General features: G+C 37.2%; 2 protein-coding genes and 1 long non-coding RNA gene across 3 annotated transcripts; all 3 read left to right on the top strand.

The window, feature by feature from the left end:
- The first annotated feature begins 54 nt into the window (after positions 1–54).
- Positions 55–2,684, top strand: LOC116139640 (pentatricopeptide repeat-containing protein At5g61400). Its single transcript, XM_031425317.1, has one exon. It carries the CDS (start codon positions 325–327, stop codon positions 2,281–2,283), a length of 1,959 nt encoding a protein of 652 aa, XP_031281177.1. The 5' UTR covers positions 55–324; the 3' UTR covers positions 2,284–2,684.
- A 404-nt stretch (positions 2,685–3,088) lies between these two features.
- Positions 3,089–5,856, top strand: LOC116139633 (NEP1-interacting protein-like 2). Its single transcript, XM_031425311.1, has 5 exons — positions 3,089–3,593; positions 3,949–4,127; positions 4,444–4,527; positions 5,236–5,391; positions 5,527–5,856. The coding sequence occupies exons 1-5, from the start codon at positions 3,494–3,496 to the stop codon at positions 5,647–5,649; spliced, it is 642 nt and encodes a 213-aa protein (XP_031281171.1). The 5' UTR covers positions 3,089–3,493; the 3' UTR covers positions 5,650–5,856.
- A 9,005-nt stretch (positions 5,857–14,861) lies between these two features.
- On the top strand, positions 14,862–15,493 carry LOC116139624. Its single transcript, XR_004129493.1, has 3 exons — positions 14,862–15,040; positions 15,187–15,309; positions 15,405–15,493. It is a non-coding gene; the product is annotated as an uncharacterized LOC116139624 (long non-coding RNA).
- Positions 15,494–20,006: the final 4,513 nt, after the last annotated feature.

The following is a 20,006-nucleotide window of genomic DNA, read 5'->3' as shown; positions in this document are numbered from 1 at the left end:
AAAAATACTTTTCTATTTTCTTTTGGCCAACCCAACATTTTTTATAGTGTTTTTCTATTATAAAAATAAACTAACCCTTCAACACGCTCTTCTTTTTCCCGTCTTCTTGAAACATTTTCAGAACTATCACCCTTATTTTCTTCCTCATTTGGTGGTTAAAAAGTAGAATGAGATAAATAAAGGATAGTGTAAAGAGAAATTCCTCTTTATATGTGGCCTTCTGTGATTAAACGTTTCCCCTCCCTTTATGCTTATTATTGAAAAGCAGTTGAGGACGGGAATGTGAGGACTAGATGGGTCAAGAAACGCATCTCACTTATAGCAATGTTGAAGATTTTCCCGCCAAAACAAGCACTTGTCTACATCCATCACACTTTAAGATCAATCTCTTCATCATCAATATCGAAACTTTCATCATCACCATTTGAGTCGCCCTCAAATCTAACAAATGCTATACTGAATTCCAGAACTCCTTACCAAGCACTCAACCTTTTCAATTCCTCTTCAAAGAAGCTCAACCCAACCAAGTATCTTGCACCCTATGCGGCGATTATTCATGTCTTAACCAATGCTAAATTGTACTCAGAGGCTAGGTGTTTGATGAAATACCTCACTGAAAATCTCCTTAACTCTCGCAAACCCCACCGTGTCTGTTATGCGCTCTTTAATGCTCTTAACAGTTTACGGAGCCCGAAATGCACTCCCGATGTGTTCGGGACGTTGATTATTTCATTTTCCGAGATCGGTTTCATTGAAGAGTCTTTGTGGGTTTATCGCAAAATCAGAGTTTTGCCTGCTATTCAGGCGTGTAATGCATTGTTAAATGTGTTGGTTAAGAAGGGGAGGTTTGATGCCATGTGGGAACTTTACGAGGACATGCTGTCGCGTGGCTTTGTTGCTGGAGTTGTCACATATGGGGTATTGATTGATGGCTGCTGTGGTGAAGGTGATGTTTTGAAAGCGCGTTGTTTGTTTGATGAGATGGTTGAGAAGGGGATTAAACCCACAGTGGTAATTTACACGATTCTTATTCGTTGTTTGTGCAATGAGAGTAAGATGATGGAGGCTGAAAGTATTTTCAGGTCAATGAGAGAATCTGGCGTGCTTCCTAATTTGTACACTTACAATGCTCTAATGGATGGTTACTGCAAACAGGCCAACATGAAACGAGCACTTGACTTGTATAAAGACATGTTAGGACAAAATTTGCTGCCAAATGTTGTTACATTTGGTAGCCTAATAGATGGGCTGTGCAAAGTGGGTGAACTGAGAGCAGCAAGAAATTTTTTCATTTGGATGGCTAAGTTTGGTGTTGTTCCTAACATATTTGTGTATAATTGCTTGATTGATGGCCATTGTAAGGCAGGGAATATCTATGGAGCAATGGGTTTTTTGTCTGAGATGAAAAAGTTTCAAATCTTGCCAGATGTATTCACTTACAGTATACTTATTAAGGGTCTCTGTGGTGTGGGTCAAGTGGAAGAAGCAGATGGCTTATTTCAAGAAATGAATAAAGAGGGAGTTGTTATGAATGCTGTGACATACAATTCACTTATTGATGGATACTGTAAAGAAGGCAACATGAAGAAGGCTTTGGATGTGTGTTGTCAAATGACTGACAGGGGTGTCGAACCCAACCTCATAACCTTTTCCACTTTGATTGATGGTCATTGTAAGGTGGGAAACATGGAGGCTGCCATGGGTTTGTACTCAGAAATGCTAATTAAAAGCCTTGTGCCCGATGTTGTTGCTTATACAGCTTTGATTGATGGTTTTTGCAAACATGGTAACTTAAAAGGAGCTCTCCAGCTGCATAAGGAGATGTTAGAAGCCAGACTCACTCCCAATGTTTTCACAATTAGTTGCTTGATTGATGGTCTATGTAAAAGCGGAAGGATTTCTGATGCAATCAAGTTGCTTTTGGAGAACACTGATAAAAGAGAAGGCTGCTATAGTTCTCCTAATCGTGTGATGTATACATCACTTATTCAAGCTTTGTGCAAAGATGGGAGAATCTTAAGAGCCAGTAAGTTCTTCTCAGATATGAGAAAAGATGGTTTTAGCCCAGATGCGATTGCTTATACTGTCATGTTACGGGGTCATTTTCAGGCCAAGCATATGCTTGATGTAATGATGCTGCATGCAGATATGATAAAGATGGGTATCCTGCCCAATGCTGTCATTTACCGGATCATAGCTCAGGGTTACCAAGAGAATGGTTATCTGAATTCAGCTCTAAGCTGTTCCAAGGATTCAAAAGAACTAGCAATTTTGGTGTTTTGACCAAGATTCTTTCCTTCGTCATTTGAAGCAACAGTTACTGGTGAATGTGGACAAGATTTGGCATGATTTTGGTGTCTCTTATAGGACCCTTGGCAATTTCAAGTAGACGTGGAGCTGCTTCATTCTCTGCATTGGCCCTTAGAAGTGGGCAAGTTGTATTGCCAGGTTTTAAGTGGGGAAGAATGATTTGGGGAACAGTACACCAACAATCCTCCTCGTAAACAAGTTTTCCTCTTCAGTGTACAGTGCAATTATTCTTCTCATTCCTTGAGGAACAAAATCATGATATCAAGAGCATCCTTTATTCTTGAAGACCTTGTGAGTTGCCTAACAATAACTGTACATAATCTTGATAAGCTTCAATGGCAGCTTGTGAAGAGCAGAAATTATTGTAATAAAAGCAGGCGAAATTTGCTTTTGCAAACCTCATATCTCCCTCTTTTTATGAAGTTCTATACTGTCTGCTCTTGAATATATCCCCAAATTTAGGGTTTGTGCAGGCCTTCTGGATGGTGGTACATAAGCCATTAAAATAAAACTTAAAAGCAAAACAAGTTCTGACAACCTAGAAAAGGCATGAAAGGTATCTCTTCTCTTCTCTTCAGATTTTGACCATCATAGAATGCACATGTTGTTGCATAAATAATAAAAAATTATACACAAAGAAAACGACAAATTGGTTACTAGAAGATGGACATAAACACAAACACAAACAACAACCACCCTTGTGTTGTAAAGAATGATATTGATTCATTTTCTTCAAACGTGGATTGAAATTACGCGATCCAACAACTCACCTTCATCTTAGTTGGCAATTCTCACAAAATCCAACGGATTTTATTAAAATATAACTATAAAATCCTATGTAATCATATCAATCTTCCTTACTTAAGCCCTAACCTAAATTAAATCATCCTCCTTTCTCTTCGGCCACCTGTCGCCTTCTTCTTCCTTCCTTCCTTCCTTCCTTTCTTTCACTCTTTCTATAACAAAAGAAAAGGCAGAACCCCTTTTTCTCTTGACCGTCCTACTTTTTTCCTCATCCCGAAACTGACCCTAATATTCATCTAACGTCTATCCTCCTCTTTCGCTTTGATGCCCGACATGTTTTTTTAATGTCTTTATGGACGTGATCCCTCCCGACTTTGCCTGTCACCACCACTAATACGCGTCTTCCGCTTCTGTGCCGCCGTCTCCACCTCCGCCGCTCATGGAGGATGTCGAATTCCAAGCCTCCGCCCCTTTTCACTCTATTCCCAAATTCATCGCTGGCGCTATTTCTGGCACTCTCACAGGCCTCTTTGCTCTAGGTATCATTGATGAAATTATATCTTTATTTCTTGCAGTTACGTGTTACACTTTGCTTTTCAAATGATTCGTTGCAAATTTATCAGTCGTACAAAATCCGAGATTTTTAGGCTTGCTTTGTTTCTGGGTCGTAAAAGAAATAAAATGATTTTCGGGTTCAATTTTCAAACTTGAGTTAGATGACGGTTTTTATTTTTTGGGTTGGGGGGTGGGTGGGTAATGTTTCAGTTTCAGATACGGGAGTTTTGATGAATTTTGAGGGTTGCTATAGAATGGAACTTTGATGGGTTAGAAAGTTTCGATTCGGTGGGTGTATTTTGACGATATGCTGATATATGTTTGTGTATTTACTCGCAGCTGGAGCTTTTACAGGAGCAATTACGGGTGCTTTTGCTGGTAGGGCTTCTGATTGTGGTGTGCTACGAGGAGCTGGACTCGGTGCCATTGCTGGGGCTGTCCTATCTGTAGAGGTTTTGGAGGCTTCTCGTGCTTACTGGTGTTTGGAACGCTCTGGTTCTCGGGGCGAGTCATCTATGGTAAGTTACTAGATCAATTAATCAAAATTTTTGTGTTTGCATGGGTTAAATGTTGTTTGTGCACCAATCATAATTATATGCCATAAGGCCCATAACTGGACTTGTTTTTGTTTACGGGGAAAGGTAATTAAGCAGATCATGATTTGCCCGTCTGATGTTTTAGTTTCGATCGTGAGTAGAAAACTGCTGCATTTTTGTTGAAAACCACATAATAGACTTCCAAAATCTTTCCATTATTTTATCTTGTATCAGTCTGGGGAAGGAACTGTTGTCTTAATGTTTAGTGATGGACTAATCATATGCACGTTGGGTCTAGGCGGACTTTATAGAGGAGCTTCTTCGTGGGAGGTTTTTCGAGGAACAATTTACCCCAGCAATGTTAGCTGCTTACCACTGGCAGGTACATATTTATTTTATATTTTTTTGTGATGTGCATCTTAAAATTTTTAAGGTATTTTTCACTAATATTTGAATTTTAGTCGACAGTGTTGCTTTATATCTACCTATTGAGATTAGCCTTTAGGTATTTATGACAAATTGAAATAAAATTGATAACCACAGATTCTAGCAAGTTTATTTTCATTTTTAATTTCTTTCAGGAGTATTTATTTATCAATTTACATTATCTGACAAACATAAATCCTCAGTAGTATCAAATTTATGGAAAATCATAAGCATCTAAAATACTGCTGTGAAGAATTTTGTATGAATATGTGGAGGGATGTCCTTTGTCAAATGTTAGGAACAAGAGAAAGTCAACGCTGTTAACAGTGGTACACATTATTTGTATTACAAACCAATGCATACATGTTACTAAAAAATAAAATTAATTGCAAAGATTGATGAGAGAGAAAATTCAGGTTTGGCATAAAACCATTAACTTGTGGTATGGCTAATGTGATATCTATGTGGTATTTCCTAGAAATAATCGTTGATGCCTAAGATGGAACATAAATAAATATATGTTGTATGGCTGTTTTATGTCATTATACTCCTGATTTAAAAATTTTAAATTTTGTGCAGCAATTACCAGTCAAAGAATTTAATTATGAATTGATATTTATTTTGGAGATTTGTTTTATTAATCAATATGCATTGGAATGAGCAGGTAAGTATTGCTAGCATAAACTACGATGTAACTGATGCCTATGGCAAAGCTGTATCCAAAGGTTTGTCAGGAGAGTCATTGAAGAACTTACCTTGTCATGTGATCAAGGATGAAATCAAGGCAACACCGAATCTCTGCTGCTCTATATGCTTGCAGGTATTTTATTTTAACATTATATTCATTAATTTTAGTTGGAAAATCTGGTCCTCACTTAGTCATCAATTATTGTAGTAGTATTCTATTGGTCTCTGCTAGTGGCATGTTAATGATATTGATAACTTTTTGTGGCAGGATATCGTAACTGGGGAAGTTGCAAGAAGCTTGCCCCATTGCCACCACACATTTCACTTGGCATGTGTGGACAAGTGGCTCATCAGACATGGTTCATGCCCTGTATGCAGACGGGATGTGTAGGTTTATGTTAGTTCTTGTTTGTACAGAAAAGATGTTGAGGTTAAATAGCTAGCTCATGTACATGTAATGCGTTTGTGTTGATGAAAAAGATGGCATTTTTAAATTTAATCGTTATGTCCTTGAAGGGGACTTTCATAAGATGAGAGTGTTATTGTCCTAGCCGAGCATAGAGCATTGAAGTTGAAGAAGTCATCCCTTTTATATATATATATATATATATAGTGTATCAAATGTGTATTTACTTAATGGATAATTTCCCTCTTATGATTGAATTGATATTGATGAGTGAAATTTGTTATCTGAAAAAATGTTTCAGAAAACAATCTCTTTTTTTCAGTAGTACTTCTAGCAATCGTTTGCCTGGAACTTCCTGAGCTGAGAGCTGTTTGAATCGGAGATACGCAATGGCTTGATTTTATTTGAATTTAATGGTTTAATGATATTTGGCAATTAGACTTGGGAGGAATTTTGATACAGGAAGAATGATCAGTTATTGTTTGGACTGTAGTTTGTTCGATTATGCTTCTGGGATTGTCTTTTCGCCCCGTATACTATTTGTGTATTTGGTGCCAAGGGAAAGCATCTATAGACATTTAATATTGAACTTCACCTAATCTTTGTTCCAGGTAGGAAAATGGATTGTCGGTAACAATGGTGGAAAGTAAGCTCATGTTACTACTCTGCAGTGTTATTATATTGAATCGATCAACCTAAATGGTTGAACCAACTTTTCTGTGATCTGATTTACACTTATTCAATTAATTATTAATTATTGGTTTGAGCAACCCAAGTCCAGCGGTTCTTGTCTTTTATGCATTTTTCTCCACCTAAAAACTTTGTTTTCTAGTGCCATGGAAGTCCTAATGTACTGTTCTAGTTCGACTAATAACTTATTCTAAAGTCATAAAAAATAATTGGATTAAAAACATTTAATAATCGACTCTAAAGTCATAGTGTTTCTCTTTCTATCTTGCCCAAAGACGTAGTTAGTATATAAAATATGAGTTCAATTGAATCCACTCAAACTAAAAAAAAAAAAAAAAAAAATAATAATAATAACTTTATATTTTATAGTATTGATAATTTTGATCCCACAAAAATTTGTATTAATTAACAATTTTTCACCTTTCTCTTTTCTTCATTTCCTCTAATTTTCTCTCATACTTTCTTTGTCATTTAGTTGGATTACTTAAGAAATGATACTCATTTGGAGGTTACAAGGTAAGATGATGCTCATTTTTTTTCTTAAAAATATTTTCTTTTAATTTTCTTAGTTGATGAAAAATTATGAGTTATGAGTTTTTGTTGAGTTTAATAAATGAGTTTGGAATTGAAATATTAAATTCCTAAATTTTGATGTGAGTTTTGATTTAATGTTGTTTATGTTGAAGTATGGATTAATTAGTTGTTGTTTTAAGTTGAGTTTAATAAATTTTAATTAGTTATTGAGTTAATTTTGAATGAGTTTAAATAGTTGATAAAACCCTAAATTGTAAAGATTTAAGGATATTATTTAATTTTGATATATTGGTTAATTGCTTGATAGTTGGAGTTAGATTTGACAAATTCTCATGGGTTTATAAGTTGAATTTTATTAAGTTGAGTAGAAATTGTTTGAAAAGTTTAAATTATAAGATTTAAGACTTTGGTTTGTAGCTGATGTTTTGACCCAGTTACTACAAATTCTGACTATGTCCCTCATGAGAGTTTTATGATGTTTGATTTAAGTCTTATGTTTGTGGTTGTTATTTAAAGTTTGTAGAGAGAATCAAGCTACCAAGGGAAATGAGAAGTATTAAAGAAGCTATCTCCTCACAAAGTAAGTAAATCCAACCAAGTTGAGATTCAAGAATCTTTGAGTATAGATTTATGTATGTGTAAGTATGTTGTTGAGAAATTGAGATGAGATGAGTTATTTTTATACTTGTGTTGCATATACTTATATACGAAAAGTGTTGAGATTACTTGATGTTGGGTTAGTTTGATTGAATGGAATGAAGTTTTGAGCAATTATAGAAGTGTTTTCCTTTGATAGGGAAATTAGGAGTATAAGGAGCCTTTCTCCCATTGTATGATTAAAGAAAGAGAAAAGTTATAGTTTAATAGAGCTCTATATGCACTTGAGTTGTATGATAAATGTTCAAGAGAAGCATGAGTAAGAGTAAAAGCCTTAATTTTTGCTACATAGCATATTTGCATCTCATAAGTGCTTAATGAGCATGAGTCATCTATATGCATTAATCATGCATTAATTATGCATTAGAAAAAGTGAGTAAGAAATTAGTTTAAACTACTCTAGAGTAGAGAGATGAGAGAAGTAGTACTGAGAATAAAGAGAAAGTAGTGCTAGACAAAGAATGAGTAGGTTGTGCGATGGGGAACCCGTGAGTAATAGGTAGAGTATTCCCGCATGTACGTCGCATTAGAGAGCGGACATGAGTATAAGAGAAGTGGTGTAGCCCGTGAGAGTGCAGCGAAGAGGGCTATACCCGAGTTTACCCAGAGAAAGATTATGTACTCACATGGCCAGGGTTCCGATCCATGCATAACCGAGTCCGATCGGCTAGAATGGTAAAAGTCACGGAGAGTGGGGTGGGTCCCAGCGGTGCCTCCGTTAGATGGGGCCGTGCCTTGCTAGAGAGAGAGGGTTAATAGAAAAGAAGAAAACATAGAGAGAGAAACCGATAGAAAAAAAGAAAGAAAGTAAGAGTAAGAGAATTGTAAGGAGATTAGAGAAAGAGTTACGGGATAGATGGGTAAGGATTTATTTACTGAACATTAGTTGTGCTCACCCCGTTGTCTTCCATGTTTTGCAGGATCTAGGTGGACATGGTCGGATGTACGTCAGCAAGCAAGGGAAATGGCTACACTGTCCACCTGTTTTTTGATGCTTTTGTACATGAAAACTTTTTGTAGAAAGAATGTATATATTTAATAAAGAAAAAATTTGGGCCCAACTTTTTTTATACTATTTTACATGTATTTTACTATGCATATTTTAGAGAAATACAGTAGAAGTAGATAAAGTGCTACTATAATTGAGTTATCTTGTGTATTTCACTCTTCCATTATAGTTGTGTTACATCAATTTTATACAATAGTTTGTATAAAAAAATTGTAACACCCCACTTGAATACGTAGCCACTGTTTACGTATGGCCTAAAGGATTACTGAATTGCCCCTAAATGAGTTTATATAGGTTCATGTTGTTTGGTTGGTCTTTGATTGAGTTTATGTTTTGGGTTTGGTTGAGTGTGTACCCTGGAATTGATCAAGACTTAGCAATTTGGAGTTTTAGTCTTCACCGGGCGAGGGGAAGCTTCGCTGCGGCGACATTGTTTTCTGTGTTGGCGTGTTTGGTTCTGGAATGTTCGCCGGGGCGACAGGAAGTTCTTCGCCGTGGCGACGAGACGGCAGAAGTTTCTTGAGTTTTTTAGAGAATTCTTCTTTTGGGGCACAATGACCATTCTACCCCATTAGCAGGAAAAGTGGAGTAGAATGCAAGGAATTTCTGGAGAATAGTGTAAAATGGGGGTGAGTTTGTAAAGAATTAAAGGATAAGGTGGAAATTTCAAGAAAGAGTAAGGGCAAAATGGGAAGTAGATATTTATGAGCTATAAGGGTTGAGTTCTCTAAACCCATTCATTTTCCCATTTCCACCGCCTCTTCATCTCCCATTTTCTCTCAATTCTCACTCAATTTTCTAAGGGATTTTTGAAGTTTTGAGTTGGAATTTGACAAAGAGTGATCCTAAGCAAGAAGAGGTAAGAATCCTACTCTAGAGATGAGTTTTATTTATGTAAGGGTTAAATTCTTACTAAGTTTTGCTTAGGAAATAAGGAAAAGCTAAGATCCAACAAGAGTAGGAGCTTTAGTGGAGAAACTCAAGTATGAGGTAAGTAAATCCAACTCAAGCTAAAGTTTAAGAAATTCTTAAGTAGAGATTTATTTGTGCATGTATATATATGCTTGTTGAGAAAATTGAGTAAGATGTATGTCTATTTGTTGAGATTTGAGTTGAGAACAGATTTATGTTATGTTTGTTGGGTATTTCCTTTATGGGAAATGTTTATGAGTAATAGTTTGAGATGAAGTTGGAGGGATTGGTAGATACTTTGGGAGTGTTCTTCTATGATAGAACCATGCCCATAGAAGGGAGTTTCCTCCCATTTTTGATGGTTAAAAAGAGAAGGAGAGTTGTAGTTAGAGAAGAGTTTTTGTATGCACATAAGTTGTTTGATGAAATGCCTAAGTGAAATCTGTCCTGTCACTGCCGTACTTTCTAAGTAATTTTTGGACACTTACGGCACTGAACTGGGCTGAGACCAAAACATAGAAGTTATAGCCCTGTTTCTAAGATTTAAAACGAGACCAAAACCGTAGCAATCCGAGGTGTATAACGCAAGTTATGGTCTTTTTAGTGTGACTTGGGCAGAATGACTGTTTTGAGGAAATCTTGCATTTGGCATTTCAAAAGTGCATTAATGAGTATGAACCATCCATATGCATTAATTTGGCATTGAGAAGTAGCTTGAGAAAGAATATGAATGTTGAGTATGAGCTACCTTAGGATACTAGCTTAAGAGTGAGAATTTTGAGTATAAGCATACTATGAGTAATAGTTTGAGTGAGAAAAAGTGAGAATGTTGAGAATAGCAACTCTTAAGAGTAAAAGGAATGAGAATCTCTGAGTAAAGAGAAAATTAGAGAAAGAGTAGAGAATTACTCTAAGAGTTAAGCTACATTATGATAGTAGCTAGAGAAAGAGTAAGATCTTGTGCACAAGATTTAAGAAGAGAATAGGTAAGTTGTGCGATGGGAACCTGTGAGTGACGAGTAAGTCACGCAGAGTGGAACACGAGGTTCCAGCCGTGCCTCCGGTCAGATGCGCCGTGACCATCACTCAGAGTGGAACACGGTTCCAGCCGTGCCTCTGATAAGATGGGGCCGTGACATTCAGAGAGAGAGAGTTGTACACATCACATGGCCAAAGGTCCGAATCCATGCATGACTAAATCCTCGGTACGAATGAATAAGTCACGTAGTGGTAGCGCCCAGCCGTGCCTCCGGTCAGATAAGGTCGTGACTTCCAATGAGTAAGAATGAGAAAGACAGAAATAGAAAGAACAAGATGAGAAAAGCTAAGAGTTAAGCTATATTATGAGTACTACTTGAGAAAGAGATGAGCAACATGAGAAGAATAAGAGAGAGACAAGAGCATAGGGTAGGTTATGCGATGGGAACCCGTGATTAATGGGTACAGTATTCCCGCATGTACGCCGCATTGAGAGAGCGGCTGAGTATGAGATAGAGAAGTGGTGTAGCCCGTGAGAGAGTGCATGCGGATGAGGGCTATACCCAGTACCCAGGATAGATTATACACTCACATGGCAAAGGTTCCGAATCCTGCATAACCAAGTCTGATCGGCTAGAATGAGAAGAAGTCACTTAGAGCGGGAGCGAGTCCTGGCCGTGCCTCCGGTAAGATGAGGCCGTGACTACTAAGAGAGAGTTAACAGAAAGAGTTATGAGAAAGAGAAACAGAAATGAGATGAGATAATAGAAAGAATTAAAGAATGAGAAAGCTTGAGAAAGAATGAGATAGAAAGAGAGAGAAGTATGAGAAAGAATGCGAAAGTTTAAGCTAATAAAATAGAGAGTAGAAGAAAGAAACATGATTTCATGTAGAGCTTGTACCGGCGAGAACCATGATTTTCCTTCATGGTGAGTATGATGAGAAAGAAGAACCATGATTGTCCTTCATGGTGAGTAAGAATAAGAGAAAAAGACAGAAGAAAGAAAGAGTAAAGAGCAAAACAGGTTAAAGGAGATACAGTATATAAGAAAGAGAAAACATGAGTAAAAGAAATAGAAAGAACAGTAGAGTAAGGAGAGAACCAAAGAGTGAGTTGCGGGGACAGGTATTAGAGGATTTACTTACTGACCATTGTTTTGCTCACCCCGTTGTTCTTCTCTGTTTGGCAGGAAATAGAGCAGCGGTCGGATGGACGTCGAGCGAAGAGTATGGCACACTGTCACCAGCTATGATATTTTGTATTAATTAGAAAGTTTTTAATACTATATTTTTGTATTGTAAAGAAGTATATTTTAATGAGTAAAGAAAATTTGAGCCCACTATCTTTCATATTATATACATATCATATTTTACATAGTCGTATTATAAGAATAGTACTAAAAGGAGTTGTTACATTTTATCTAGCCTGATGGTACTCACCATGCTCCCCAATTGACTGTAGCCCTTGGTCTTGGGTTCGAGTGGGTGGGGGGCGAAGAAATCCCTTAAGGGGGGAGATAGTCCTAGTAGTGAGGCCGCCGGCAAGATTGGGAAAGCCCATGAGGAAAGAGCCCAAATTGGGATAGCCCATGACCGAATCCGGTCCTTACAATAAAAGCGCCTTTTTATGTAACAGACCGCCGTGCTGGCCTGATGGTACTCATTGTGCTTCCCATTTGTCTATACCCCCTTGGGCATGAGTTCGAGCCATGGGGGAGGCAAGAAATCCCTTAAGGGGGGGACAATACCTGCCGCTGTGTGATCATGGCCGGGCCAGTCAGGGTGTCAGAGCCAGGCGGTCTGTTACAAAAATTTAAGTGTGGTATTATTCTAAATAAAACAAGTTTCTGAGTTGTGTCCTGGTGTAGCTAATATTAATTCAGAGTCTTCTCTTCTTATGTTGTGTTTTTACAGGGGGATGTGGTTGATAAGCTAACGTTTCAAAATTCAGGGACCCTCATCATGAAATTGTCATTTTAAAATTGTCATTTTAACACTATGAGTTGGGTAATCCTTGTTGGGAGGCTGCTTTTTTTTTTTTTCTGCTGCAGTGGTGACATGTCCCATGGCTACTAGTAGTAGCTTGTTTGGCCTGTTTCCCTTCACTTTTCGTGAGCTACTGCTGAGTTTTTAGTGGCTGGATTGGGTTTTGCTTGTTGCAACTGTCGGAGGAGAGTACTGATACTGATCAAAAACCAGCTCATCACTTTATTTTCTTACTGTTATAATGTATGTTGTGTACACGTTTTTATAATATTGTTGTAATGTATGGAGTGTACAAGTTTTTATAATGCAACATTGAGGTTCTATTCTATTGGATGGATTTTTCTCTTGGATGTACTTTTTATTTTAAGTTTCATGACAAAAAAATCTAGCAAGTAATTGAAGTCTTATAGGGTGGAAATAAGAGATTATGAATGCATCGTTTAAAGTTTGTAACACTTGTTTTAAATCATCCTAACTCTCCTATGAATGATCACTTACTATCTTGAGTTAAAAACTGCAAAATTTACAATTACTAAGTGCTTTTGTTTTGCAAATCAACCACAAAACATAATATAGTACAATCAATAAATACATTTTTAATTCTCTGCTTAATAAAAGAAAACAAGGAGTTTTTACAATTCTCAACCATCTTCCTATACTCGTGCGCACGACCCTAAACAAGCAAGGGACACCGCCTAACAAAAGAAAGCAAAGGAGCCAGAATGTACACCTTTTACACACCCCTTAAACAGCCAAAAAAACCATCTAGGGATGGAAAACCAAAAATTCTTTACACAGCCAGAGAACAGCGTAGCCACAACACAAGACCCAAAAAACACCTGGAGCGGAGCATAAAACTGCCCTAAAACAGCAGCAAAAAATCAATTGAGAAGTGACAGCCATAGCCCCACACTACAAACCACAACAGCAACATCCAAGTAACAACATAACAGCAAGAATGGACAGCCAACACAAAAAGCATTAAGAATAGCCCCCTACTGTTAAATAAACTGCAGCATAGGGGAGAAAATGAGTCTATAGCAACGCACAAAGACCCCAGCGCTAGCTGCCTCAATGTAGCCCTCACCTCCTCCCACAAAGCCAACTTCCAAGCCAACCACACACACCCCCAAGAGATGGTCCGCACAGCCACAACACAGACCCCAAACCAAAAATTCAACCCACGCACCAGAGAAAAAAGAACTGAAACAATATCCCTTCCTCCAAAACATCTATGCCAAATGCACCACGCAACAAACCAGAAACAAGCCCTACACCCTCCCATTGCCCACCCACCATCCGCACCAATTGGGGCAACTTAAAATTTTATTAAGTTATTTGTCTTAGTGAAAACTAACTTTCCATTTCTGGGTTCTTATTTTTCTCTTCATCCAAACAGAAAATTAAAGTTAATAAGAAAAAAAAATTATATATCAGTGTTCTTACAATTAAGGTCATCAGTTCAGACTGCAATCTATTCATTCAAACATATAAAATAAACAATTAGAAAATCCCAAAAACTCCTAAAGGAACTTATAGAAATAAGCAATAAAATCAACTTAAAAACCCAATTAAAGAACTCAAAGATTCACCTTTGAAAAGGATAGCTGGTGGTGGTGGAAGATGATAGATAGTGTACTGGAGATAAGATTTATAATAGTTTCTTGTTTTAAGGCTGTTATCTATTTCATTAGCCAATTAGAGGCTCTCAAAACCAAAACAAAACAACAACAACAACAATGGCCTCAGCATCGGCTTCTCTTCTCAATCATCTCTGTTCTTGACAAGTCTAGTGGTGAAGGGCGAGACCATCATCCGTCAGCTCTCTATCTCATTGTTAGATGCCACCCCAACGCCCCTTCTGCTCTTACCATTCGTGCTGGTTCCTATTTGATGAGCTCGTCAAAACTGCGGCGCTGAGTTCAAGTTCCATTCTAGGTTTCAATGGATTTTGGGAGAGAAAATTTTTTTAGGAGGAGGAGTTGCGCATGACGTGGTGGAAGATTGAGTTAGGCAACTTTGAGAGAGATTTCTATTTAGGGGAAGAAGAGAGTTTGACGTTTTGATTTTGTTTTGGGAGGGAGATTAGATTTAGGGGAACTGAATTTTGAGTTTTTTTTTTTATAATTTGAGAGAAATTGCGTGTCATTTTGTTGATGTGTGAGAGTGATGTGAGATGGCGGTGTAAACCTAGTATTACTGATTTCCACATTATCTATTTTGATTTGCTAGTTTAGCTTATATTCTCTCTTACGTATCTTTCTGCCACTTTAGTCTGTATAGAGAATTTTTATTGGTTGTATAGTTTTAGTATTACAAGATTCATATCTAGGCTTGTGTCGGGGTTAATTTTTATAATGGCGGGTAGCATTTGCTTATTTCTTCCCATTTGTTGTTCTGTGGCCTAGATAGAACTATAGCTAATTTAGTTTTGTTTTATGAATTAGGTTGTGGTAGCAATGTGTTCAGACTATTGTCGCGAAGAGAGGTTTGTCCTCGAACAAAGCGTTTGTCTAAAAGACGATGGAGAGAAGCTTCAAAGCAGTGTTCTAGTTCCTTGGAGTCAAGGTTTGAAAAGGAGCCAAATTCAAGACGAGGTCTTGTCTCATGGTAAATCATGGGTTTTATTGTTTTGCTTATGTTGTCTTGATGCTTGGTAGGAAATGTTAGTAATAGTACTCAGTTTTGGATGGTTAAATTCATTATGATGTTTTGGTGTTTGACATTATTTTTCTAAATTTAAACTACTTCACTAGGTTCAGGGTAGAGTTAGAATCATTGCAGCGTCTATCAGCAGATTATTGCGTATTGTTGCCTCCCCCAAGGTCAACTATTGCAGAAGCATTCAACCTTGATGGGAAGGCGCTGGCTTCTACACAGTAAGTTGTAATTTCCTTGATGCTTACTGTAAGGAGTTATGTTTATGCCAAGAGATGTGTTTTATTGAAACTACATTTTGTTTTTGTTTATGCAGTGGGGACCATACGGTAAAGATTATTGATTGCCAAACTGCAAGATGCTTAAGAGTGTTGCGTGGACACCGGAGGACACCCTGGGTGGTAGGTCTCTGTTATGATTACTTTGACATGATTTTATCTTTCCAATCCACCTGTATTCGACATGTTCCAAGAAAATCTATTCATATGAAAGCTACAATGGATCACATTTTTGGTAGCTTGCAGTAAATTTATTGGTAATAATGAGCTACTTTCATTTATTCAATTCCCTGTGTGCACGGTAAGTAGATAAATATTTTTAAGCTGAGAAGGTAGCTATATACTTTGGATATCCTTTCAGTTTGTTCAAGTGACCAAAATCTTCTCTTTCTTAGTGCTTATTAATAGGTTATGCTATCTTAACATGTTCTATATATATAACAACTCACCTAACCTTTTTATTTAAATTAGATTACTTGATTCATCTGTCACTATAGCACTATTACGAGCTGTATTTTGACATCATGTCTCTTGAGACCTCAGCCCTTATTCACCTCAATTTTTCAGTTTATTTCTTTAGTTCACCTTGCTGAAATTGATCCTTTGTACTAACCATTCATTATTATTAATTCTGAATGCCTAAACATTTTGGATGAAATGTGCAGCTTTTCCTTGATTGGTACTTCACTTTACTTCTATCACACTTTCTATGTTCTTTCACTTTGCATATGAAGTATGGTTTAGAAATATGCAGTTGGTGTGGTTAGCGGTGGTCAATTTAAACATGATTTTTTAATTGTTCTTTTACTTTAAGTGGTATTTGTAACGCCCCACTTGAGGTACGTACTCAAGATTTGCTGTATTGCTTACATGTGTATTAATTCAGTTTGTATGTTGAGTTGGTTGAGTGTTTGCCCTGAAAATTATGAAGACTTAGCGAAATGTTGTGTTACAGGCCTCGCCGAGGCGAAGAAGAATCTTCGCTGCGGCGAAGAGGTGCCGCAGCCCACGGAGTCGCTACTGGAGTGTTTTGCCGCGGCGACGGGTCAGCTGAAAAGTTTTGTTAAGTTTTAGATATTTTTCCTTAAGGGCAATTTGACCATTCTACCCCTAATTAGCAGGAAAAGTGAGGAGTAAAATGTAAGGAAATTTCATGGAAAACATGGTTGTATAGGGGTGTGGTTGTAAGGAATCAAAGGATATGGATGGAATTTCTAAGAAAGAGTAAGGGCAAAATGGGAATGCTTGTGTATAAGTTGAGCTAAAAAGGGTTAAGTGTAGAGAACCCTTCATTTCATCCATTTTCCACCGCCTCTTCCATTCTCTACTTCTTCTCAAATTTCCTTCAATCTTCCAAGGATTTATAAGGACTTTTTGAGTAGTTTTTAGTAGAGTTTTAGTCTAAAGCATCCTAAGGTAAGGATTCTTACTTTAGATGAGAGTTTTATGATGTTGATTAAAGTCTTATGTTTGGTTTGTTATTTAAGTTGTAGAGAGAAATCAAGCTACCAAGGGAATGTAGAAGTATTAAGAAGCTATCCTCACAAAGTAAGTATCCAACCAATGTTAGATTCAAAATCTTTTGAGTATAGATTTATGTATGTGTAAGTATGTTGTTGAAAATTGAGATGAGATGGATGTTAGTTATACTTGTGTTGCATATACTTATATACGAAGTGTTGAGATTACTTGATTTGGGTTGAGTTTGATTGAAGTGGATGAAGTTTTGAGCATTTATAGAAGTGTTTTCCTTTGATAGGGAAATTAGAGAGTATAAGGGAGCCTTTCTCCATTTTGGATGATTAAAGAAAAGAGAAAAGTTATAGTTTAAATAGAGCTCTATCTCACTTGAGTTGTATGATGAATGTTCAAGAGAAGCATGAGTAAGAGTAGAAAGCCTTAATTTTGCTACATAGCATAATTGCATCTCATAAGTGCATTAATAGCAATAGTCATCTATATCATTAATCATGCATTAATTATGCATTAGAAAAAGTGAGTAGAGAATTTAGTTTAAACTACTCTAAGTAGAGAGAATGAGAGAATGAGTACTAGAAATAAAGAGAAAGTAGTGCTAGACAAGAGAATAGAGTAGGTTGTGCGATGGGGAACCCGTGAGTAATAGGTAGAGTATTCCCGCATGTACGTCGCATTAGAAGCGACATGAGTATAAGAGAGAAGTGGTGAGCCCGTAGAGTGCATGCGAATGAGGGCTATACCCGAGTTTACCCGAGAGAAAGATTATGTACTCACATGGCCAAGGGTTCCGAATCCATGCATAACCAGTCCGATCGGCTAGAATGAGTAAAAGTCCGGAGAGTGGGAGTGGGTCCCAGCGGTGCCTCCGTTAGATGGCCGTGACTTCTAAAGAGAGGGGTTAATAGAAAAGAAGAGAAACATAAGAGAGAAACCGATAGAGAAAGCAAAAGAGTAATGAGAATTGTAAGGAAGAAATTAGAGAAAGAGTTACGGGGATAGATGGGTAGAGGATTATTTACTGACACTTAGTTGTGCTCACCCCTGTCTTCCATGTTTTGCAGGATCTAGGTGAGGACATGGTCGGATGTACGTCAGCAAGAAGAAATGGCTACACTGTCCACCTTGTTTTGTGCTTTTGTCATGATATAACTTTTTGTAGAAAGTGTATATATTTAATAAAAGAAAAATGTGCCCAACTTTTTTTATACTATTTTACATGTATTTTACTATGCATATTTTATGAGAATACGAGTAGAAAGTAGATTAAAGTGCTACTTATTAATTGAGTTATCTTGTGTATTTCACTCTCCATATAGTTGTGTACATCAATTTTTATACATAGTTTGTATAAAAAATTGTAACACCCCACTGAAATACGTAGCCACTGTTTACGGTATGGCCTAAAGGATTACTGAATTCCCCTAAATGAGTTTATATTTGTTCATGTTGTTTGGTTGGTCTTTGATTGATTTTATGTTTTGGTTTGTTTGAGTGTGTACCCTGGAATTGATCAAGACTTAGCAAATTTTGGAGTTTTAGTCTTCACCGGGGCGAGGGAGACTTCGCTGCGGCGACATTGGTTCTGTGTTGCGGTGTTGGTTCTGAATGTTCGCGCCGGGCGACAGGAAGTTCTTCGCCGTGGCGACGAGACGGCAGAAAAGTTTCTTGAGTTTTTTAAGAGTTCTTCTTTTGGGGCACAATGACCATTCTACCCCTAATTACAGAAAAGTGGGGAGTAGAATGCAAGGAAATTCATGGAGAATAGTGTAAATGGGGTGTAGTTTTAAGAATTAAAGGATAAGGGAATTTCAAGAATATAGGGCAAAATGGGAAAGAGTGGATATTATATGGCTAATAGGTTGAGTTCTCAAACCCATTCATTTTACCCATTTCCACCGCCTCTTCATCTCCCATTTTCTCTCAATTTCTCACTCAATTTTCTAAGGGATTTTTGAGAGTTTTGAGTTGGAATTTGACAAAGAAGTGATCCTAAGCAAGAAAGAATCCCTACTCTAGAGATGAGTTTTTATTTGAAGGGTTAAATTCTTACTAAGTTATGCTTAGGAAATAAGGAAAAGCTAAGATCCACAAGAGTAGAGAGCTTTAGTGGAGACTACTCAAGTATGAGGTAAGTAAATCCAACTCAAGCTAAAGTTAAGAAATTCTTAAGTAGAGATTTATTTGTGCATGTATATATGATGCTTGTTGAGAAAATTGAGTAGAGATGTATGTCTATTTGTTGAAATTGAGTTGAGAACAGTATTTATGTTATGTTTGTTGGTATTTCCTTTATGGGAATGTTTATGAGTAATAGTTTGAGATGAAGTTGAGGAGATTGAGTAGAATCTTTGGGAGTGTTCTTCTATGATAGGAACCATGCCCATAGAAGGGGTTTCCTCCCATTTTTGGATGGTTAAAAAGAGAAGGAGAGTTTAGTTAGAGAAAGTTTTTGTATGCACATGTTGTTTGATGAAATGCCTAAGTGAAATCTGTCCTGTCACTGCCGTGACTTTCTAAGTAATTTTTGGACATCTTACGGACTGAACTGGGCTGAGACCAAAACATAGAAGTTATAGCCCTGTTTCTAAATTTAAAACGAACCAAAACCGTAGCACCCGAGGTGTATAACGCAGTTTATGGTCTTTTTAGTGTGACTTGTGCAGAATGACTGTTTTGAGGAAACTTGCATTTGGCATTTCAAAAGTGCATTAATGAGATGACCATCCATATGCATTAATTGTGCATTGAGAAGTAGCTTGAGAAAGAATATAGAATGTTGAGTATGAGCTACCTTATGAGTACTAGCTTAAGAGTAGAGAATTTTGATTATAAGCTATCTATGAGTAATAGTTGTGATAGAAAAAGTAAGAATGTTGAGAATAGCAACTCTTAAGAGTAAAGAGAATGAGAAACTCTGATTTAAAGAAAATTAGAGAAAGAGTAGAGAATTACTCTAAGAGTTAAGCTACATTATGATGAGTAGCTAGAGAAAGAGTAGAGATCTTGGCACGAGTTAAAGAAAGAATAGAGTAAGTTGTGCGATGGGGAACCTTGAGTGACGAGTAGATCACGCAGAGTGGAACACGAGGTTCCAGCCGTGCCTCCGGTCAGATGGGCCGTGACCATCACTCAGAGTGGAACACGAGTTTCCAGCCGTGCCT

The sequence above is a fragment of the Pistacia vera genome, unplaced genomic scaffold (assembly GCF_008641045.1).
Source record: "Pistacia vera cultivar Batoury unplaced genomic scaffold, PisVer_v2 Contig356, whole genome shotgun sequence".
NCBI classification, from domain to species: Eukaryota; Viridiplantae; Streptophyta; class Magnoliopsida; order Sapindales; family Anacardiaceae; genus Pistacia; species Pistacia vera.
The sequence above is the reverse complement of the archived record's forward strand: the minus strand, read 5'-3'. Positions and strand labels throughout refer to the sequence as shown.

Excerpts from the sequence above, each read along its gene's own strand:
- LOC116139640 (XM_031425317.1), top strand. The coding sequence starts at position 325 with ATGTTGAAGATTTTCCCGCCAAAACAAGCACTTGTCTACATCCATCAC.
- LOC116139633 (XM_031425311.1), top strand. The coding sequence starts at position 3,494 with ATGGAGGATGTCGAATTCCAAGCCTCCGCCCCTTTTCACTCTATTCCC. Across the intron at positions 3,594-3,948 it reads CACAGGCCTCTTTGCTCTAG|CTGGAGCTTTTACAGGAGCA; the intron begins GTATCATTGATG and ends ATTTACTCGCAG. Across the intron at positions 5,392-5,526 it reads GCTGCTCTATATGCTTGCAG|GATATCGTAACTGGGGAAGT; the intron begins GTATTTTATTTT and ends TTTTTGTGGCAG.